We start from the raw sequence: 24,889 nt of genomic DNA on the forward strand, positions 1-24,889 counted from the left end.
GTGTTGGCAGGTTTGGCTTCTCCTGAGGCCTGTCTCCTTGGCTTGCAGATGGCCGTCTTCTCTCTGTGTCCTCACACGGCCTTTTCTCTCTTCACACGCATCCCTGGCATCTGTCCTGTGTCCAAATCTCCTCTTCTTACAAGGATACTAGTCAGACAAGATAAGAGCCTGCTCTAAGGGCCTCATTTTAATTTCATCACCTTTTCAAAGGCCTTACCTATCTCCAATACAGGCACATTTTGAGAGTAGAAAGTAAATATATAAGTTTTGGGGTGGGGTGGCATTCAGTTTATAATAGATTCCTTCTGTTTTCTTCAAGTAGAAGGAAAAGAGTGGTTGTGGGAGAAGTTTTGAATAGCCTGGAGAGGGATGAAACAGTGATTGCCTAAAGGTTGGTTGAGGCCAGAGATAATTTGTTTATATCCATCCAGCCCAATTATCTGGGTTTCCGCAGCAACATTCTGGTATAAGGTTAGAGAAATATAAGAACTGTGCGCTGTGATGAGGCTGCTGGGTGTTCACATGGCCTTGGTGACCAGCCTGATGACTCTCTTTTCTGTGCAAAGTTGAAATGTAACTGAGTTTTAATCACATCCTCATCACAATTACAGATAACTACATGTCAGGGACGTTTCTGGCTGTCCTCAAATAGTGGCAAACAGGAAAGTGAAATAAATCAATGATTTTGTTGCATTCACCAGTGCAAAAATTAGCTTAAACATTTTCCCAGCTGGTTCTATATATTGTCTTTCACGATTCCTCACCAGTATCTTCATTCTTCTTTCACTTTCCCCTTTCTTTCTATCTTCACTCATCAATTATTTATAGAGCACGTACTCGATGTCTGGCCCCAGGAAGAAAAAAAGTCAATAATCTAGTGTAGGAAACAGATATGCATGTGTGCAAAAAGCCCTCAGGTTATGAGTCATTATTAAAGTAATAATTTATTTGTTCATTTATCCCACAAACACGTGTGCCTACTAAGTGCCAGGCAGTGTGTTAGGCATGGGATAAGATATGGATGATAGTTTCTGCCTTCAAGAAAATTACAACCTGATATAGAAAAATAAACAGGTAAGTAAAAACAAAACAAAACAATACAATGTGTTGTTTGTAAAATATTAAAAGATCTCAAAGAAGGGAGTGACTCTCATTGCTGCATTCCCTTGCATGTTTGGACATCCACTGAAAGGAGACATTGCTGAATTTTAACAAAAAATAACTTAAAAAAAAAAGAACATCCAACTATAAAAAAACGAATATTCATTTTTTAAAAAAGACATTTTCGAATGCTTGCCCTTGTTGTATATGGACAGTTTCGTAGCTCTTGAATTATGAGCAAACAGCAAATTGGGGGATGTATGGCTGTTCTCCTCATTTGAGTTTATTGTCCACAACCTGCACTTTCAGGTGGTGGAATGATTCACATTTTTCTGAAATACTCAACAGAAACTTGCTAAATATTACAGGCTGAGACAAGTCACAGTAACAGAATATTACTGTGATGTTGGGTGAGCAGAAAACATATGCTGGCCTAGTACATATCTCTAATATTTGGGGCTAGAAACTATGGCTCCCTGAATGTGACTTAATAAAAGATGATGAATAGTAGGTCAAAAATGCTGAGAAGAAAATGGATTTTTGTAGATTATGTATTGAAACATTTTATTTTTTAAAAAAGTATTTTTTAAAAATTTTTTCAGAGAGGAAAGAGAGAGATGGAAATAAAATCACTGAGAGAGAATCATTGATCAACTGCCTCCTACACGTTCCCTACTGAGGGATTGAGCCTGCAATGTAGCCATATGACCTAATAGGGAATCCAACCATGACCTCTGGTTCATATAATAGGTTGACCGGGCTGTAATTGAAATATTTTAAAGTATCACTTATTTTTCCTTATCTTAGGAAAAAAGTTATTTTTACAACCAGGTAATTTGGGATTGATTGAGACAAAGGATATAACCTCATTGCTTTTTTCAGAGGTGATGTGCTATATACACACTCAATGTCTTATCCCCCATCTAGGCTTATTTATGTTGGAAAATACTAACCATATTATGGAAATGTGTAGGTAGTTGGAGAGAGAAAAGAGAAATTTGACAAATGGTATATATGAGATTTAGAATCAGGGAACAATAACAGCTGAAAATTGCTTTGATGTCATGCAGTGAACACCCACTATCTGCCTTTTGACTACATTTCACAATGGTATTCTAGAGTTTGCCATAGTGGAAAGGGCACCCGGTGTTTATAAGTTCTAGTCTAGCTCTGCCCTTGATAACCTAATGTGCCTTATTTCCCAAATCTAAGATGCAGTGGTTCTGGAAAAGGTCTTTAAGGCTCTCCCAGTTCTGATATTTCATCATTCTGTGATTCTACATCCCATGCCTATCAACGTATTTTGACGTTCTTTAAAGAGGTTACTTGGGCCAGAATTTCAGTTAGCGCATCCAGGAGCCTATTTCCCTGGGCTGTTGGGAACAGCATGGCCTTGCTTCTCCGGACTTGATTTGTTTTCTGTTAACTGCTGACAGCGAGCCATTCCATCTAAAGGGCTCCCTTGGTAGCCTTAAAGATTGAAAGGACAAGTGGACAGTGTTGAGAGCCCTGTGGAGGAGGCGACCTGAGAGACATTGACCATCATGACCCCTTGGGATTTGCAAAAAGGAATGACTCAAACTGGGCCATTCACTGCAGCCAGGTCAAAGGTCAGGTCAGGAATGTGGACAATGCTGGTGACTCCAGGTAGGTCTAGGAGGGTCAATAAGCCTCTTTAGTCCCTCCTGAATGTTGAGGAGATCTGGACAGCCAAGTTCAGAAAGCTTAGGAAGTCTCCTAATTTCTGAAATGTCTTGAAGAAAAATATGACATTAATTTTTTAAATTATTTTATTAATTTTTTTACAGAGAGAAAGGGAGAAAGAGAATCAGAAACATTGATGAGAGAGAAACATATATCAGCTGCCTCCTGCACATCCCCCACGGGGGATGTGCCCACAACCAACGCACATGCCCTCAAACGGAATTGAACCCAGGACCCTTGTGTCCGCAGTCCGACGCTCTATCCACTGAGCCAAATCGGTTTCAGCACATTAATTTTTTTATTACCACCCAAACATTGTATTCTTACTTAATACTAAGTTAATCTATTCTAAATATTTTTTCAGTTCAAACATTTGCTAGACACGCTTTTCTGAACACTTCCCGAGTTAAAGGTCTGGTTTCAACTGATGTCATTGTGCAATGGACACCCTCTATTTTAGGGTTTTTAGACTATTGTTGAAAGACCTTTTGAGTTTTATTATCCTATAGTTTCAGTTAAGTAATATTAAATATAATTCTCTGGTGGCAGAAATATATGTCTACTATTATTTTGCTAAAAATAAGCTAACTTGGGAGTGATTATAAAATAATTTGGAGTATTGCCTTTCTTGGTGATAAAAAAAAGGTAATGGCTAATTTGTGAAAAAGTTATTAAACCAGATAACTAAAAATAATTTGTGTTCTGATAACAATTTAAATAAATTACAGGTCTTCCTATAATTGTTTCTACCATGGAATTCCATAAAAATTTACATATTTAAAAAAAATTAAATTCCTGTATCTGATCATGAAAACTAATAGCCATATAGCTAATACACAGTACAAGATGATTCCTCTTCTTTTTCTTTTTTTGTTTTGTTTTTGTTTTTGTTTTGTTTTGTTTCTATCTAGTTGCTTCCAAGATCCGGTACTTACAGGAATATCATAACCGGGTTCTCCACAACATTTACCCTGTACCTTCAGGAACAGATATTGCAAACACCCTGAAATACTTTTCTCAGACCTTGTTAAGGTAAGCTTTAAAATATCCTCTGCTTTGAAAGAATTACTAGGTAGGACTGAAGTGATGGGGATTTACATTTTGATGGAACTGAATGTGTCGAAGGGCCTTTTTCCTAGTGCTCTGCCAGAAGAGTCTGGACTCCAGGTCCCTGGGTGTCTATAGCAGATCCGATCACAGGCCTGAGGGAAAGAAAAACAGGGTTGCGTGGCTTCTGCCTGCTTCCCTCCGTAGAACGTCTTATCAAGAGATTGATAGAGTGATAAAAGTTATATGTCTAGCAGTAAACATAGAGTAGGCTTAAAAGGAGAAACGGTATTGCTAACATTAAGAAAGGAAGCACTTACGGTCTTAAAGAAAATCAGAATTATGTAGCATTTTAGGTTCATCAGTAGTATTTCGTACTGATGTATAATATTTAGTAAGAACATATATTACATGGTATACTATGTGGTGATAAGTTATTTTTCATTGGTGTGACACTTCAAGTGTTCACCATGCTTTTCAATTGGTAGAGAAATTCTCTGGAGGACCAGGAAACAATAGATACTGTCAGCTTTTACTGTAACGTAGTGACCGGAGGGACCTCTCTGCTTCACAGTTCTCATTAGGAAAATAACATCCAAGAAGTGAGGGGAACACTTTGCTTTGTTTTAAATTCTAAGGCTAGGTCTCTTTGTTACCATGGTCTTGTCATTCCAAATCTGGTTTTGGAAACACATAGCTTTGACCCGCTACTGTTTCTTTAACTATATAACAGCAAAAGTTTGGTAAGACAGGTATTAGGCAGGGAAAGAACACCAATTTGGAAGGATTGCGGTGGCACTGGAGTTCACTGTGGTTTGAGGTTTTGCCCGGGCAGACTGAACGCTCTGTAGAAAGAAGCTTCATGTGGTCAAGTCTGTTACTAGCCTTCTGCAGTCCTGCTATCTCTTTGTTCTGATCTTTGGAGTATCTTTTCTTCTTTAGAACCTTGGGTGTCCCTGTTCTACCTTAAGGGGATTCTGTTGGTCAGATTCATAGATTTCATACTTGCATAGTAAGTTGAGGACCTTGTTATAGGAGATTTCCCTTATTTTCAAATTGCAGTGGAATGATTAGCTCAGTTTTCATAGTAATAATCAGATAAGTTTATGCACAAAGGCGGTTGATTCTATTCTCTTGAATTCTCCTCTTGTCTTTGAGGTCAGTTTTCTCAATGGGAAACACTTTCCTTTATCACACATTTTTTAAGTTCTCCCATTGGGAGGTACTTCTCAGTAAGAAGCAAATTCTGAATTCCATTTGCAAAGAAACTGTGACATCCTAGTTGGAACTTGGAGCTTACTGCTTAGGTCTTAGTCATTGTGCCAAAAGTTAAGAAATTTAGGATATCGAAGTAATGTTTGCAAGACATGAAGGTTCCATTTTCTTGAACAATAGATCATTAAAATATGGTCATGGGTCATAGCATTTTAATAATCAAACTGATATTAAGGTATTTTGTTCAAGTGGCTGTTGGAGAAGATTCTATGCAATTGAGCCAAGTCCAATTTCAAAGGGAGACATCAACAGCTGCAATACTAGTAATAATTAAAAGACAACAACTAGTAATAATACTAACGATAGCTATCGTAATCATAGTAACATAGTATAATAATAATAGTAATTATATGTGTCAAGCACTGTTTTAAGCACTTTTCATGTATCATCTTATTTAATTAATCCTTTATAATAATTCTATGAAATAAGTGTATTATTAAAATAAATTTTAGCTATAGTTTACATTCAATATTATTTTGTATTGGTTTCAGTGTATGGCATGATGGTTGGGCAATCATAGCCTTTTATATAATTTTTACATTCAGAAGTTCTTTTTGCTTTTAGAATTCAGATACTTGGAAGGAAATAAGAAGAAAGAGTTTTCATAGAGTAACCCTCTGTCTTCTTATTTGAGAATTCTCAAGGATGCTAACATTATTATTATTTTGATTAAAATATGCAACTTGAAGTTTTAGTAGCTTCATTGGAGTCAGAATTGCATTTTTAGAGTAATAGTCCTCTGGAATTCATGCATGCATATTACTGTCATTGATTTCAGTAGACTTTTGTACATATTTCCAAAGGCAGTAATTATCCTACCTGTTTAACTTCAATTAATTTAATGCACAGGAGAGAAGCGATTATGTTTAGCATAACTGATAGATCAACAGTTGAATAGTCCACACATCCACTTAGCTGATAATTAGGCTAGGATAGAGTGCATGGTGGTTCCCTAAGCTCTAGGTTGGTTGAAGGTGAGTCCCGTGTGTTATTCAGCTTGCTAGCCCTCGAGCCTAGCTCAGTGCTTGGTCCTTAGAAGATCAGTATATGTTTGTTGAATTGACTTGACTTTGGTTCATATTTCACCTATGTAGGAACCCTTCTAGTGCATTTACTTCATCTAACCTGGGATCTTGGGTAAAATTTCATCTGAATTCTGAGTTGTACTCATTTTAATTTCGTAGGAACCTAAAGTGTAGGAATGGACACACAGTTTTCACACAACTTCAGGGTTTAGTTTTTTGTTTGCTTTTCGTATTAGAAGCAACTATGAAGATCATCTAATTTAATCCCCCCTCACCACTACCAGAGGTGTCTGTCTATCATCTATTAGAAGCATTTGTGACCGTGTTTTAAACATCTAAGGTCTTTAAGGATCTTGCCTTTTACCTGGCAGAACATTTAAAGGTTTCCAGTCTTCCTACGTCAAACATTCTCTCTTCTCATGCCATTCAAGCTAGTAGCACATAACATTTAAAAAAAAATAATTAAGTTTGGGAAAAGTCATTTTCTGCTAACTCTTAGAAAAAGTTTAATATGTTTTTAAAAGGGATTCTAGCCTCATAATTGAATTATAATTTCTGATTACTTAGGAGGAGTATATAGACCTTCAGATTACTGATTTGAAGTCTACAGAGAAGCTTCAAATGATTAAAAAAAGTTTGTTTGGTGCATTCAACTCAAGTCAACATTTATAACCTTAGAGAAAGTTTATTTTATGTATTAATTTTCTGTGCTATAAATACCTTGGGGCAACTTCTCATCTTTACCAACACCCACAGAGATCTTTTCTCGATTTCTCTTTATGTTGGAAGTAAAAGCTTGATAAAGAGGATCTCAGGAGGGAGAAGGAAAGGTGAAAAGTTGGATACTGGTCAAACTCTTCTGAGCAGGGCGTTCTGAATATTCCTTTTGGTTGGATGTACAGACCTCTGGGAAAGAATTTCAAATGGGAAGTTGGTTTTATGATTCCCAAGTTAAATAGTTTGGTTGGGGGAAATAGGTGTTTTTTGTGTCTTTTTTTTCTTCCTGAATAAAACTCACAAAACATCATAAAATCACAATACATTGCACATTTATTCATGAGCCCTTCTTAAGTTTTTCCACAAATGAAAACATTTCCTCACATTGAACATGAGTGGTAATTTAAAGCTGGTGTCATGGATAACTCATCCTCAGCCATTTTTCTCTCTCTCAATTTCACCTACTTATTGAATCTGAAGGCAGTGAGAGAGTTTTACCGCTTTAATGCTGACATTCTTCCCTTCCTGAATTTGTCTGAGGTTGTTGCTGCTAGCATTTGGGAATGCCACATATACAGGAAGGGAAAAAGATCAAAAGAGAACCTCCAAAATTGATTTACTAGTATTTGTCAAATTATATCAAACTTTGGAAAAATAGCAATGTATATTTGAAATTATAATGTGCTGTATTTCCCCCACCAAGACAAAGTTTGATGAGAGCACTGTACTTGATTGAAAGGACAGTATTAATATATGATAAAGAGAACATTTTATTATCAATGGCAAATTATTTTTTTTATACCACTGCTGAAAGATCCACATCTTATAAATTTGAAAAGATGCTGGTAGTTGGTTAATTTAGGGCTGAAGTTTGGGAAATAATATTTCTGACATATCCATTGTGATTCTAAAGGTATTTTCAGCGAGATAGAATCCTATACGTTTTATATATATATATATATATATATATATATATATATATATATATATATTTTTTTTTTTTTTTTGGTGGCTGGGCTTATTATCAAGACTATAAAATTTAAAGGTGGTATTTTTAGGAGTAACTGAATTATGTGAGGAAAGTATAAAATCTGATGGAATATGATGATATTTATATTGGATATAGACAGGCAGGGGTAACTGGAATGTTGATATTATCCCATTCTAAAGTAGAAGCAGACAAAGTTAAATACATCACACACAAAAAAAGGTAACTTAAATCCCTTTAAAAGTTAAAAAAAAACCTTACAATAAATCTTAAGTTTTTTATTGCTAAGAAGTGTTACATAACTATTCTGAAATTATTTTTATTATTATTGATTGTTTTTCCCTGGACATTGGGGAACAGAAGACAAAGGAAATTGAGGTAAATTAGGCACATGGAAAACAAGAAGCATGTAGTTATTTTTCTTACATTGTAACATATTTTGCACTAAGAGTAAATAAAAATAAATGTAAATTTGGAATAGCAAGCATGCTTGACACTAACCAATTCTTCACCCCACCGTAAAATTTGTAAATGTAGTATCATTAACTAAGAACTTAGTAATATTTTATTCACATAGAATAAGTGTAAAACAAGGTTATTTTTATGTAATGAGGCGTTTATAAATTGTTATCTGTTTTGATTAACATATAAAAGCACGTTGTAAGTACAGCAGATATTATCATTATAATGTATAGCTATTGTCTGTAATGATAAATAGTATAACCGCATTTTAAAAAATCTAAACATTTGGCTATGTAGTTATTTTTTTCTATTTTTAAATTAACAACTTTTCTGCTTTATCACTTTTACTAAAAGGTTTTTATTTAAAGCTGAAGGCTAAAAGAAAGCCAATATATTTTTATAATTTATTTTTATTCCCCTTAAACTTTTTGTTAACTTTCTAAACTATCTTTCCTCTAGTTTTTAGTGAGTTTTGTTGAATAATAACGTAAGTAGCAGCAGTAATGAGATCTTATTGTATAATATGCAGCTACCTGGCAGATACTGCTTGCTTAGCCTTTAGAATTTTGAAGGTAACTATTTAATAAGCCATTGTTTGTATTCATAGATTAAAATGTTTCTTCCCCAACATGCAAAATTAAAAACACACACATAAATAACCATTATCATTAGTTCACAAACATATGCTACGGACCATTTAATATATATTATTTTACAGCTTTTCCAATGTAGTTTAGCTAACATTTTAGAAATATGTATTATTTCTAAATTCATATGCCTGTTTAAACTTCATTATCTCAAATGATACTGACAGAATGTCATGAAACAGTATCATAATATACATATAGACATTATTTTGATGCAATAAACATGTGATTTTTAAGACTTTCTTAATAAACACACATGTTTATTCTTTGCTAAAACATGTTTCTGCAAGTGCCATACCTATATTTTGCAAGTTTTATTTACCTGATTAAGACAGTCTTGCTAGAAACTTCCTTTGTTTTGAAAACTTTTTAAAAAAATTAAGAATTAAAACCCTAACTTGGTAGACAAAGCTGCTATTTTTCCTCCCAGGAAACTTTTTCACCAGACCGATAAACTGTAAAACATGGGTTTGGCACTGAAACATGCATTTTTATATTTTTGCTCCTTACAAACCAGATAACACATGAGATGCAATGCAACTTCCACAAAGTAAACCTTGCCTTATTGGTATCTGAGCACGAAGCCGAGTGACCTGACCCAGGTTTGCAGATGCTCCTGGTGTGGCCACTGCATCTTATGTGGGGTGTATCTGGTGTTTTATTATTTGTTTTAGAGTGTCATTTCAATGTAATGTGCTGTTCTTTGTGTCTTTGTTGTCTCTTTTTTTTCTTTGTCCCCCCAACAGCATTTTGTCCCGCACAGGGAAGAAGGAAAGCCAAGATGCCTCCAATTTGACAGTGCCCATGACCATGTGTCTTTTTCCTGTGCCATTCCCACTCACCCCATCTCTAAGACCGCAGGTCAGTTCCATCAACCCTACTGTTACTCGCTCCCTCCTTTACAGCGTCCTGCGAGATGCTCCCTCTGAACGCAGCCTGCAAAGTCGTGATGCTCACTTGTCAGACTACCCTTCCTTGGACTATCAAGGCCTCTACGCGACTTTGGTGACTCTCCTGGATCTAGTTCCTTTACTACAGCATGGCCAACACGGTGAGCACTCACTCGAACACTTTGGGATTGTCTATGGAAGTTGCTGACTGTTGTTATTGGAGTAAATTGCTTGAAAGGTCTCTGTGAGGCTAAAGCCTTTCTTACATTGAAATTTAATTATGATGTTTTCCATCCTAACATTTCTCTGTTCTATGGCCAGAGAGATGCTGTCCAAGTGGGCCTGAATTGGGGGTGAATGGGCCGAGAGAGGAGAAAGACTGTAACAGGAATATATCTCTTCTCTCCTGATCTGCTTATCATGCAGACTCTTGTTGAAATGATTTGGGAGTGAAGACTTAAAAAGTTGCCCCCTTGAAGATATAAGAGGTGAAGCTTGAAGAGCAGGTTAAATGCAGACTTTATTCTGTGATTTTTTTTGGGGGGAGCCAAATCATGGAATCTCTCTGGGATTCATTTTTCCTGTCTTGAAGCCCAAGACATTAGATAAGAAGACATCTCTAAAAATAAAAAGAAATCTAAGAAATGTTGCAAATGTAACCAACAACCAGAAGTTAATTACAGAATGTTGGCTAAGTGGTAACTGTCATATGCTGTATAAGGTGTACAGTGAACAGTATCAGTGGTGCCTTAGGACAGAGTCAAGAATATACTTCTTAATTCTTCCTCTTTCTTCTGTGTGTCTTTAGGCAATTTCATGATCTCGCTTGCTTACCAAATTCTTCTATCCCATAAAAAATAGTCCAATCATATTTACTGCTCAACCATTCAATATTATTGTTGGGTGAATCAAATGGGAAACCATACAATAAGAAAAGGGATTTTTTGTTGTTGCAGAAAATGAACTTTTATAATGCCAGTTGTTTTAACTTGAAAGCACTGACAATTTGGTTTCTAGAAGGATGATAACCAAAGTTTCACTGTACAAAAATATTGGAATTTGGAAAATGGATGGGTGATGAGGGGTTATTTTGCTTTTTAGTTATGGCTAACTCTCCTGTGAGAATGCTTAATGGTTTACTTAGTAAGATGTGTTCCTAATTTTAAAAAATTATAAAAAAAACCTACTTGCATAAAAATGATGAAATGGTGATTATTGAATTTGTTTATGCTTATAATTACAATTCTGTATTAGAGTGAATATAAAAACATAGACATCTGTAAATTTGCTTATTATATAATTCTGTAGCTGTTTTAAGCCACGTCACTTTTATTGTGGTCCTATCCCAGCTCAGAACTTAAAGGCGATGACTCTTTGAACAGGAGGCTGCCAGAGTTTCCTATGTGGTGAGCTGGTCAGTGCTTTTCCTTTGTGACTCCAGTCCTGTGGTCATCTTGGACCTGCCTGGTCCTGGGCTGGGCCGCTGTGTTAGGCAGCTGTTCTTTCCCTTCAGAGCCCCTTGCTTAAGATTCACTTTGGAGACTCACAATTCAAGTAATTGCAATTCATGTGTACATTATGACAATTTCAGGGAGAATGATTTGTATTTTTGCTTTTACACCCACAGCTATTTTGTGACTTTTCACTGTTATGTATATACCACGCTCTTGTTCTGCTTGACAAAGCTTGAAAGATAGTGGGGACCTCACTAGACCACCCCTGAGAGGTTAAAAACGGTACAGCATTTTCCTCTAAGCATGGTCTGAACAACTTCAGAATCGCTGAGGAATCTTGAAGCATGGAATTCTGGGTCCCAAGCCAGGACTTCTGAACAAGAATCACTGGATTTTTAACCAGCTCTCTGTGTGGTTCTTTTGTACACCATGTTTGAGAACAACCTTCGGCTAGGGCTAGAGGCTGTGTCTGCACAAGGGGCAATGCAGTGTACCCGGAAGAGCCCCATTTTTGTCTCAGTGCAGCCTGCTAACTCTTAGGAAACCTTGGACAATCACCCCCCTTCCCCAGGCCTGTTTCCTCATACGAAGAATATTCCAGGTGGCCTCTCAGGCCCCTTTCTGTGCTAATCTTCTGAAAATAGGCTAAAACGCAGCCGAGGTATCTTTTTATGCACTTTTTATGCTTTACTTGTGAACCACCTATGGGTTTTCTGTGTCTTCATTGGGAACCCAAGGCTGGCTGACCTTGCTCCTCAGTGTATAGTGTGGCCACATCTTCTCTGTTGACAGTTGATTGCTTGCTGAGATGGCAAATTAATTTTAATGAAAGTCAGAAATACATTAGGCATCAAAATACAGTAGCACTAAGAAAGTAAATCTGCAAAACAAACAAGTCGAATAGTTTTCTTTTATAATGAATATGAAAACAATCAGAGTCTTCATTGTCTAGTCAGCGGCTGATGACCTATATATTGGGAGGTCCAGAATTCAAAATACACATTCCTTGCACTGGGATTTGGTCTACATGCATTCTAAAGCTAAATAGTTATTTCCCCCCCCAAATGTCCTCTATTTTTACTCCTTGTGCAGGTAATAATAATAGTAACAATACTAACATTAATAAAATAAAATGGCTAATATATGCGGAACGCACATTATATGTTAGGTTAAGCACTTTACATTTATCTCATTTAAAGCTCCTAACAATCCTTTTAATGAAGTGAGGTAGGTAATGTTCCTATCCCCATTTAAAAATGTTGACTGATTATGATTAGGTGGCACGTTCTTCTATGATAACCTATAACTAAATACCAGGGACATTCAGCAGTAGTTTATGGCTTCCTTTCTTTGGTGCACTGAATCTGCCCTGGTGCTGGCAGATGCAAATTACCTTATTCCCCATGACTCCAAATGTAGGAAGATTGTAGTTTGGTTGATGGATTAGAAATAGTCTGTTTTTTTAATTTTGTTTTTGTTAATCCTCACCTGAGGATATTTTCCATTGATTTTTAGAGAGAGTGGAAGGGACAGCGAGAGACACACAGAGAGAAAAACATCAATGTGAGAGAGGTACAGCAATTGGTTGCCTCCCACCCATGCCCCAATCAGGGCAGGATGGAGCCCACAACCAAAAGAAGTGCCCTTGGCCAGGAATTGAACCCAGGATCCTTTAGTCTTCAGATCAATACTCTTATCTACTGAGCAAAACTGGCTAGGGCTGTCCTAACCTGTTTGGCTCAGTGGATAGAGCATTGGCCTCCAGACTCAAGAGACCCAGGTTCGAGTCTGGTCAAGGGCATTATCTTGGTTGCGGGCACATCCCCAGTAGGGGGTGTCCAGGAGGCAGCTGATTGATGTTTCTTTCTCATTGATATATCTAACTCTCTCCCTCTCCCTTCCTCTCTGTAAAAAATCAATAAAATATATTTTAAAAAATTTGCTAGGGCTAGCCTGGCTTTATTTCCAGTCCTGCCCTTGACTTTTCTAAAACTTCCAGTGAGAAAATAATTTAACATCCTGTGCCACAGTTATCTTGTATAATGAAAATGCAGGTAAGAATGCTGGAAGGATTTCAAGAATCATTAGCCCATGGAAAGTGCTTCTAATTTATGAAATTGAGGAGTAATACGAATAACAAGTATTCCTGAAGCTTGATAAAGTATTGAGGAAAAGCTCATGTAATAGATATTTATTTGTCTTAATGTAGTCATTCATTAGTCATTTATTGAGCAAATGCTGTACAGTTACTATACTGAGTAGTAAATTTTAGAACTCTTAATAGGAAGGGAGCAATAGTTGCTCATAATTTAAATCAGTTCATAAAAACTTAGAATGTATAATTAGCATATTTTGTTAAATGGCAAAATATTCAGTGACTGATTACTCAATTTTCTTTTGTAGATCTTGGACAGTCGATATTTTATACAACCACATGTTTGCTGCCCTTTCTCAATGATGATATTCTGAGTACTTTGCCCTACACGATGATATCAACGTTAGCTACCTTCCCTCCATTTCTGCACAAGGATATTATTGAATATCTTAGCACATCTTTCCTACCAATGGCTATATGTAAGTTGAATTTTACCTAATACCAGATTATTTTTATATATTGTACAAATGGAAATTGCTTTTTGCTGTTGGAGGCTATAAATTTGTAAGATTATAATGAAATCACTCGCTATGGACATGTGCCATGATTTAAATTCAGTCACTTCAGCATGAATATTATGATGAAAACCAAAGGTGTGGAAGATTATACCTTACAGTTGTTTTATTCACATAGTTTGATCTTTTGCAATAGGAAGAGAGAACATGTCAAGGCAGTTTATGTTTCCTAAGTATAAATTATTAGAGGCCTCGTGCATGAAAATTCATGCACTGGAGCGGGGGGACCCCCTCTCACAGTCCAGGAGCCCTCAGGGACGGGAAGTGACCCAGTGATCAGGGGAAGGCAATGTCCCATCATACCTCTGCTGCTGCCACTGCTGGCAGTGTAAGCCTTGGCCTGCCCTGGTTACCTGTGTCTCTGGTGGCCCTGGGCAGCTGGGCAGCCGCCATCCTAGGCTTTCCTGTGCTTCAGGCCATCCCTGGCAGCTGAGGGGGCTCAGGGGACTGGGGACTTAAGAGGCAGGTATGTGGAGCATCTGGGCCCACCTGGGGGCAGGCCTGGCCTTGCCATGCACTTGCCACCCCAGTGGGGTTGCACAGACTGGGCACTGCCGTCTTGTGGCTGTGGGCGCCACCATATTGGAGGGCATGACAGTCAATTAGCATATTCCCTCCTTATTGTCTGTGGACATAGTCATATTTGAGGGCAGGACAGTCAATTACCATATCCCCTCCTTATTGGCTATGGGCACCACCATCTTTGCAAAGGCAAGAGGGTCAGTTAACATATTCCCTCTTTATTAGATAGGATGCTGTTTTTTTTGACTTGAGGAAAAAAAGGTGGAGTGTTGCCTCAGCTGTAGAAATTATTATCTTTTGCATTTGAGGGCAATAAGTTATGATGGAAGGAGCAATAGATAAAGTCAGGATATGTAGATTATAGGCTCAGTTCTATCCATAATCTGCTGTGTGATGTTTGGCAGCTCCCATAGATGAAACCACATCTCCAGAATGATGATAGCATCAGCTTTCACTCACGGGGATGTGGTGGTGATAAAGTGAATCATAATACATGAAAACTCCTTGAAAACAGTTAAGGTTTGAGACTCATGTGCAAGTATTGTTAGAAACATGTAACTGGTTTGAATTCTATTTTGCTGTTTTAGACTTAATTCTTTAGGCTTTCCAGACATGAGAGCAAAGAGAAAAAAAAAGTTGTGTGGTAGCTTTTATGATAAAAATCCTCCTATGAATTATCTATGTTTCAGTGAACAATCTGAAATGATTATGTTATGGCTTGAGGACTTAAATAGATCTCAATTCAAATCATAGCTCTGCTACCAACTAGCTGTGTGACTTTAGGCAAGTTAACTAATCTTTCTGTTTCTTACCTGTAAAATGAGAATAATGATAATGGCTGCTTCATAAGGTGGTTGTGATAATTGAGAGGATGATGACGCTAGAAGATTGACAAGATGCTAACACAATGCCTAGTGTTCACTAAGTGTTAGTTTACTTCTCTCCTTCCCTCAACTCTTGTTCTATAAAAATACCTTTGTTGGTCACATTCAATTCCTAGTGATCATTTTTCACCATTTTAATGCTATGTACTTATGATCTCATTAAAGTTGCTGCTTTGTAAATATATGTACCTTCGAACCACACTTATGCATTTTATAATCAAGTTTAATTTTAGCTATGGAATTATAATTTTCATGTCTTTTAAGCAAAGAGTCTGCTTTCTGCCTAAATTATGTAGTGATTAAAAAAATTATCAGACTGATTATACCATTCAAGTAATAGAATATTTAACCATTTTTTGTTGTTGTTGTTGTTCTGTTTAACCTTACTGACAAGTACTTGTCTATGGCTACAGCCTTAGAAAGGGATGGCCATTTAGAAAAAATATGAGGTGAGGCTGCATCTTTGTAATAATTAATTAATCCAAATCACAGTATTCCTACTTTTTAGAAATAACTTAATTTTGGGAGAGGCATTGTATACATCAGGCCTCTGAAGTTATACTTAAGAATGTTCAGGCATTGGGACAACTGACAATATGTTCTTCATCTTTGATTAATTTCTACTTAATTAGAAACACAGGACCCAAAACATGCCATGTAGTCACACTGAAATTATAACATATTTAAGTGTGTGAACTGTGGCAACTGAGGAGGACAAAATAGTAAATTTAGTTTATAACGTATGTGCGAATTTTAGTGCTTATTTGTGGAGTAACTTGCTGTTCATTTAGCAATATGAACAAGATGTTTATGTGTCTGAGACTTCATTTTTATCAACTGTAAAGGAGGGGTTTGGAAAAAAATGTTCCATCTCCAAGGTTATTTCTGGCATTAATAATCTACATGAAATAACATCAATCTTATTTTATGTCAGATGCTAACCCAATTGCTGATCTGGTTCATTTATTTTGTTGCTCTAGTTTTAGACTCATAGTTCCGGTGTTCGTTTTTCTTCCCCAATCCTATGGTTCAGTGATAACCAATCTTTTTCATCTTTAAATCTTTGAAAAATAAATTGTAGTACTAACTTTAAAGCCAATTTTTATTAAATGAGTCAGGTGTTTCTTTTATTCCTTCACAAGGGAGGTACAAAGACAGACCCATCGATTAGGGGCGGGGGGTCAGGTTCTAGATTAATCATGTGAAGATGAACTGATGTGAGAATGTGTCTCTGTTGCTTGCAGCCGTGCTGTTTCTATGTTTTGGAAATTGTTTCCGTGTCTAGAAATTCTAACTGAAACAAGAGAGTAGCGTTTAACTTCTTCCAGAATATTATTTCAGGACTGAGGTATTAGGATGAAGGATATTGCATTTTCTGAATACTTGATAAAGTCTTTAAAACAGACACTTTTTCCTAAAAAAAATAAAAAAATAAAAAAAATAGAACTCTCATTTGATCCAGTGATCCCACTTCTAGGAAAATATCTCAAGGAACCAGAAACACCAATCAGAAAGGATATATGCACTTCTATGTTCATAGCAGCACAATTTACCATAGCTAAGATTTGGAAACAGCCTAAGTGCCCATCAAACAGCAGATGAGTAGATTAAAAAATTGTGCTACATCTACACAATGGAGTACTACTACACTGCTGTAAAGGACAAGGAACTCTTACCATTTGCAACAGCATGGATGGAACTGGAGAGCATTATCTAAGCGAGATTAGCCAGTTGGAGAAAGATAAATATCATATGATCTCATTCATGTGTGGAATATGATGAACAATGTAAACTGATGAACAAAAAGAGAGCCAGAGGAAAAAATATTTTAGAATATAAAACAACCACACTTTTATCTCTTTGGTATGGTTTTCTCGTGGTCAAACGTAAAATAGTACAGTTTTTCAGGTATTAAATTATTATATCATTAAGGGTATAGAAGATGACATTTTGAGATTCAACATGGGTCTTACTACAGTTCTTTCAGTTTCAGGGCCATCCATGGACATCAGTTGTATCCTTCATGTTATTTTTGTCAATAAAGCAAGTACTGTGCTTCTATTTTAAATAAGTCATTTTGAGGTACCACAGAGCAAACTACAAGTTTATTATAAAAATTTCCTTTGACATAACCTTTTCTTTTTAATGCCTTCCATAAATAAGATATACTTCTTTTTATTCCAAGTTTGTGCATTAGGCTTTGTTTATTACACACACACACACACACACACACACACACACATATATATATATATATATGTGTGTGTGTGTGTGTGTGTGTTATTTCAAAGATATATATATATATAAAATAAACTAGTGGCCTGATGCACAAATGAAGATTTGTGCAAAGATGGGCCTTCTTTTTCCTGGCTGCCGGCACTACCTTCACTCTGGCTGGAGCTGCCTCTCTGCCTTCCCACGCTGCCCAGAGGCCTGGAGTGGCTGCAGTGGTGCAGAATATCTGTGTTGTCGTGCCATGGTGATGACACAAGCATCGTGCTGGCACCTGTGTATGCAAATTAATCTTCCATCTTTGTTGGGTTGATTTGCATACTCACTCCTGATTGGCTGGTGGGTGTCACAAAGATATGTTCAATTACCATGTTACTCTTTAATTAGGTAGATATATTAAGGAGTTACCGAGAACTGAAAAAATCATTTGCATTTCACTATGAAAACCTCTCTTTTTCTAATAAAGAATCTAATTTGTGGACTGAATTGAAATATGGTTGGTGGTAAGATGATACTTTGGCAGAGAAGAGAAAAAGCCCTAATGAACATTAATTGATGTAGGCTATGTTATTTCAAAGATAATAATAAAGCTGAACAGTTATGTCACTGGAAGGTGCTTCTGGTGTATCTTGGTAGTCAGGACTATACATTCTTGTCTAGTTTCTTTTCTAAGTTAAATTTATCCCCAAAGCTCTAGCTGGCTTGGCTCAGTGGATAGAGTGTAAGCCTGGGGACTGAAAGGTCCAGTCAAGGGCACATGCCCAGGTTGTAGGCTCGATCCCCAGTAGAGGGCACACAGGAGGCAGCCAATCAATGATTCTCTCTCATCATTGAGGTTTCTTGCTCTCCTTACCTCTCCCTTCCTCTCTGAAATCAATAAAATATATATTAAAAATATATTTACTCCCAAAGTCACTTACCCTCAGGAAAAATAAAGGTTCACTCATATCTTTGCATTGACTTCAAAGCAATTGTCTGACTTAATTGAATACCTGGTTCCTGACCCTGGATTATTTTTCATTCTACTAACACTACAGAGGATGTGTGTTATGTTCCTGTGATCTCCCCAAATCTAATAAAAATACTTTAAAAAGACAGTAAAGAACTAAAATATTAATGGTTTTAAGTAATTTTTTATGTATAAACTCTGTTTTATTGGCTAGTGATTATTTTTAGTAAGGTAGGCCTATCATATTTTAAGAGTTTTTTGTTGAATCGGGGGAAATAAGAATCCAGAAATGCTGAATTTTTTCTTTGACTACAGATCTCTTAACCTCATCGAACTTTTAATTTCCTTATTTGTAAAATTGTGAATAATCATAACCTTCTCTGTCTACATCCCATCTTTGAAATAATACATAGGAATAGCCTTTGTATAGTGTAAGTTACCTAAGCATATACCAGGGCTGGGGAACATCCTTATAAGCCTCTCGGAATCATTTGGTTTGGCCCTGCCAAGGCAACCACAGGCGGGACTTGAAATTCAATAAATATATAGGAGCCTTTTTCATAGAAATGGAATTCCCACCTCCCCCTACAGTTTGTTGTATCATAACAGTAATTGTTCTAACAGGTTTCAGGTGCACAATTCTACAACACATCATCTGAATACTGCATTGTATGTTCACCACCTCAGGTCAAGTCTTCATCCATCCTCATTTAATTTTCCCTATGGCCTCCCCCATCTCCTTCTGCCTCCCTCCCCGGGCAAACAGCCACATGAGGCTATGGCTATCATATTGGATAGCACAGCTTTAGCATTTAAGCTCCAAAAAAACAAAGACTTACCTGCTTTGTATATAGCTGTGTCTCCATGGCCTTAAACAATGCCTGGCACATAGGAGGCACTGAAATACTTTAAAAAAAATATCCTCACCCAAGAATATGGAGAGAGAGAGAGAAAACAAAACAAAACAAAACAAAAAATACAACAAAACATTGATTGGCTGGGATAGAACCCACAATCCAGACATGCGCCTTGAGCAGGAATTGAACCTATATCCTTTTGGTGCACTGGCTGATGCTCCAACAAACTGAGCCATCTGGCCAGGGCTTAAAATGCTTCTTTACTGAATAAGTGACTAGAGTGTTGCCTATTAAGTCAGGTGATTTGGGCTATCGTCCTAATAATTAAATTGGTGTTCTCATGCAAATAATTTGATTTCTCTTTTATAAAATGGTTTTTCCATATTCTTTTTATTTATTTATTTATTTTTTTGCGAGAATCATATAAGAGCTGTACCTGATAATAGATTAGGAATCATGAAATGCAGGAACAGATTAGGGAATTGTTATTGCTCCTAAAGGGAGGGCGTGGTGGTGCTGAGAGGATCAGGAAATAGGTCTGAGAACTTGATTATATTTCCTGAGCGCAATATTATGTACAAAAATATTTTTATTTTGATTCATTTTCTCCTTCCTTTCATTGTCTATAGCTGTGGCCTTTTGCACCCCCATGGGGACGAGCAACACATCTGTTTACATCATGCTTTTTTAACAAGATCCAATAAATGATGTGTGCCTGCGCGTGTTTATTAAATTAGAATTGCAATGATTTTATTCAATCTGTGAGAAGGCTACGAAACTGCAAGGCACCATCTGTTTATATAAGCATCGGAGCCAGTTTCCTAGGGCCAGAGCCAAGGGAGCACTCACGGCTTTGTGGTTGACCGTCCTGGAGGGGAGCATGGCTTTGTAGGGCTAGGAGGGACATCCAGAGGTCACCGATTCATTTGCTCCATAAACACACTTCCCCTAAATCATCGGAGGCCCCTGGGCATCTCTCCCATTTCTAACGGCCTCCAGGCGGAGCGATTCTCAGCATATTATTAAAAGTCTGAGATGAATTTAAACAGCGGTGAAAACCATTGTCCCAAAAGGAATGGACTTATTTTGTTGTTGTTGAGATTTTCTTTTTCTTCCTTAAACAAAGGGCACAAGGGGGTGAGCCATTATTCCTCCCACACCTGGACCCTTTAATAAGTGTTTTCTGTTTTATTTCTCATCTCTCCAGCAGTACTTGTCAAATGGAGGTCCAAGGTTCATTTGCATTAGAATCATTTGTTGTGCTTATATATAAGGCACTTTCCTGTTTCCAGACTGAGTCAGGCTCTCTGGATATGGGCCCCCACATGCTGAGTTTGAACAAACTCTGGCTCAGGTCTGCGAACAACTGCATCTTGTTCTTTAGGATTCGGCTCAAACGTCCTTCTTCTTTGATCAATCATATTTGATTAGTCCGCTTTATCATCTAATAGCAATGAATTGATCTTCACATCTTTGTGTAATTATTTAACTTGTTGGTATGGTATAACCAAACCAATTTATCTACCTGACTGTCACCTATGTGGTGAGTTAGCAGCAGCCCAGATGCAAGTGATGAATAAAAAGCAATCTCAAGTCAATGGAACTTAATTATAGACCTGTTTTATTTGTTTGTTCATTTGAGCACCATCTATTGTGGTGCTCAAAATCTTTTATGTAAAAAAAAAAAAAGAATCATGGTAAATTTCTTTGTCTTCTATGTATGTGCTTTTATAGTAAGTTGTCTTATTGTTTTTGGTTGTAGGGGAGATATTATTTCCATATATTACACTTAGTATAGAATAAATAAAATAAAATAAAGGAGATTTTAAAGTTAACTGTTTTTTTTTTTTTTTTTTAGTTTTACTGAACTCTTCTTTTAAAAAATTTTATTTCATTGTTTAAAGTATTACATATAGTAGTATATATGGTTGTGTTTATATGCATGCATACAAGTCCTGTGGTTGATCTCTTTATCCCTCTCCTAAACACTCCCCAGCCTTCCTGATGTAATTTGACAGTCTGGTATATCTGCTTTCTTTGTTGTTCATGTTCATGGTCTTGTCCATGATGTGTAGGGAATTGAGCATTGACTTTCTGAAGGTGTTATACTCACTGTCCACTGTTCTAATCATGCTTTCATTTTTTGAAATTTTAAATATTTTTTTTTATTGATTTCAGAGAAGAAGGGAGAGGGAGAGAGAGAGCAACATCAATGATGAGAAAGAATCACGATGGGCTGCCTCCTGCACGCCCCACACTGGGAATCAAGCCCATAATGCAGGCATGTGCCCTGACAGGAACTGAACTATGACCTCCTGGTTCATAAGTCTGACACTCAACCTCTGAGCCATGTTGGCCAGGCTAATCATGCTTTCTTGACAATTTTCCACACAAGCTCAAATATAAGGAGAGTTTTCTCCTGCTTCTACAATGATCCCTGAGAAAAGGAATTCATTTTATATTTGAATCCTTATAAAGTTTCTTCTATTGTGGATCCTCCCTCAATTACTGTGTTTAGAATAATAAAGTACTTGTTGGAGACAATATATTACCCTGAATGACCCCAATCATTGCTAGTTTTGAATGCTTATTGGGATTACCTGATGTATTCTATTAAAAAAAAAAAAAGACACAGAAAGAAATCTAATATAGTTGGATGTCATTGTAAACAAGCTACTTAAAGATGTCTTAAGTTATTACCCGGAGAACATGATTATGCGGCTATAAGATGAGTTTTGAAGAAACCAACTTGCTTTGCGAATTTATGCTTGTGGCACAGGATGAAATGTTCAGCAGCAGTGTTATTCACTGAATCAAAAGTGCTGTATTTAAAACAACTCAGATGGATCTGAAGATGGTAAGCTTTGGAAAACTAAAAAAGTGGCTCTCATGGTGGTGAAGACGCTAATGGTTAAGTTACATGTGAAGGTTTGAATACAATTTTTTAATGACATGATAGTTGAAAAAAATTTTAAATTAATGTACTTTTTTTTTAAAAATACATGATTTAAATTTTGGGTGACTGAATTAATAAGGTACTCACTGTAAATAGACTATTATTTTATCTATATCTCTAAAAGTTAATGAATTAAAGTTGGGTTCAGAAACGTTTTATCTTTACTTTTTTAAAAAAATATATTTTATTAATTTTTCACAGAGAGGAAGGGAGAGGGATAGATAGCCAGAAACATCGATGAGAGAGAATCATCAACCAGCCGCCTCCCGCACAACCCCTACTGGGGTTGTGCCCGAAACCAATGTACATGCCCTTGACCGGAATTGAACCCGGGACTCTTCAGTCCTCAGACCAACGCTCTATCCACTGAGCCAAACCAGTTTTGGCTTATCTTTACTTTTTTATTGGGATAGCCTTCAACATACCTTTGTACCTGCTTAAAAACAGGATTCTGTTTTTTCTTGCTTTTCCACCCAGATACAAACATCTTGGGAGCAGAAATCACATCTCAGTACAGCTCTGATAAGCCATTACATCACTTTCTGGCACAGTTCCAGCTCTGATAAGCCATTACATCACTTTCTGGCATAGTTTAGGAGTCTCACTGAATGCTGGCTACCGTGCCAGGGCAAAATTTGTATTGTTATTTGTGCAAAATGTCCATTAATATAGTTGGGACTTTTAAAGAAAAAGTTTCTTCTCAGCTTTTATGCTCTATGCAAAAGTAGCAAATTATATATCTACATATATATGTATATGTATATGTATATGTATATGTATATGTATATGTATACATATATGCATATGCTTATGTATATATATGTATATGTATATATATATATATATATACGTGTGTGTGTGTGTGTGTGTGTGTGTGTGTATTGTATCTAATAAAATATATTCTAATTTCAGTGGGTTCCTCAAGGAGAGAAGGAGTTCCTGCCCATGTTAATCTCTCTGCATCATCCATGCTAATGATTGCAATGCAGTACACATCCAACCCAGGTAAGTGGAAATTTGGGTGACTTGACTAGTTCCAAAAGTAATAATTAGTCAAGAGATCAAGCTCACAGGCTAGAAATTCATGAAAAGAACTTTGCTTGGTGGATAGACAAGTGAAGATGTGTTAGATAACAGACTTCTGAGTTGAAATAAATTTTTCTTCCCTTTCAATAAAATATATTGTTGCTATTAGTAGCAATCTTGCAAGAATGTTGAGGACACAAGTTTAGAACATTGTCTAGAAATTGATTAAATATAAATATACATAAATTATTTACTTAGAAATGTAAAAATCATCTGCAATTCTAATAATTAAAGAAAATCATTTGTGAATTCACTACTTTAATGCCACACAAGTATCCTAGAACATAAATCTTTTAGTACATTTCTGATTATTTTCTTAGAATACATTTATAAAAAAGGGATTAATTGGTTAAAGGACTTGAAAAGATTTCAATAGTCTCACTAATTACATATGAAAGTATATGTAACCTGTCATTGAGTATTATAAAATTTGTATAGAGTTGTACAGGTGGAAATAATGTCTTGTTGCAATTTGTATTTATTTGATTACTAGTGATGTTGGACAAGTTTCATATGATTTACTCTGTTTGATTTCTGTTCATCTGTATAATTGCAAATCAACTTTGGGAAACTGACTTAACAAGGGGCTGATGTTGGAGACACATGCTAAGATAAGACAATTTTTATTTTTATTTGATGTTTATTTGGAAAGTGAACCAATTTGATAGCATAGTTTTCAACCTTTTACTTAATTACATAGTAAATTAACTACATCCTATATAATAAAATCTCAGTGACTGAAATGGTGGAATGACCAGAACGACTAGAGACCAGAATGACCACGGCCAGTAGTTAGGGGTGATCAGGCAGGCAGGTGAGCAGTTAGGGGCCATTGGTCTCGAATTGCGAGAGGAATGTCTGACTGCTGGTTTAGGCCCAATCCACTGTGAATCGGGCTAGACTGGCAGTCAGACATCCCCTGAGGAGTCCCAGATTTCGAGAAGGTGCAGGCTGCGCTGAGGGACCCCCTCCTCCCCCCAATGCACAAATTTTGTGTACTGGGCCTCTACCCTCTCTATATAAAAGCTTAAGTGACCGAATGACTGGTTGACTGGTTACTATAATGTGCACTTACCATCAGGGGGCAGATGCTCAATGCAGGAGCTGTTCCCTGGTAGTCAGTGTGCTCTCATAGCCAACCTCCTGTGGCCCCAATTTGCTGATCACCGGCCAGGCCAAGGGACCCCACCCATGCACTAATTCATGCACTGGACCTCTAGTAGAAAATAATAATGGAGTTTTTTACTCTGGATGAGGAGGAAAACTTATTTTTTTATTAAAAAACACTAATGCTTTGTGTGTGGAGCATCATCCTTTAAATATGAAATCTCTTATGATTATATGAGTTTAATTAAAATACATTTATTTTGGGAGTTATATCTCATGTCTCACCCTGTTTGGCTTAAAGTACCCTCAAAATGTG

At 36.6% G+C, this 24,889-nt stretch overlaps 1 protein-coding gene across 3 annotated transcripts in view; it reads left to right on the forward strand.

Annotated features, from left to right (window-relative positions):
• Window positions 1–24,889, forward strand: part of UNC79 (unc-79 homolog, NALCN channel complex subunit) — a 210,180-nt gene that overhangs the window by 39,827 nt on the left and 145,464 nt on the right. For 2 of the 3 annotated variants that reach the window (XM_045571940.1, XM_045571941.1), the window contains exons 2-5: window positions 3,717–3,837; window positions 9,713–10,017; window positions 13,714–13,884; window positions 23,293–23,385. In XM_045571940.1, the coding sequence (XP_045427896.1) occupies window positions 3,717–3,837; window positions 9,713–10,017; window positions 13,714–13,884; window positions 23,293–23,385 (690 nt within the window). The remainder of the gene's footprint in view (window positions 1–3,716; window positions 3,838–9,712; window positions 10,018–13,713; window positions 13,885–23,292; window positions 23,386–24,889) is intronic. The other variant, XM_045571942.1, reaches the window with a different exon arrangement.

Source organism: Pipistrellus kuhlii, unplaced genomic scaffold (genome assembly GCF_014108245.1).
Source record: "Pipistrellus kuhlii isolate mPipKuh1 unplaced genomic scaffold, mPipKuh1.p scaffold_m20_p_41, whole genome shotgun sequence".
Lineage (NCBI taxonomy): Eukaryota > Metazoa > Chordata > Mammalia > Chiroptera > Vespertilionidae > Pipistrellus > Pipistrellus kuhlii.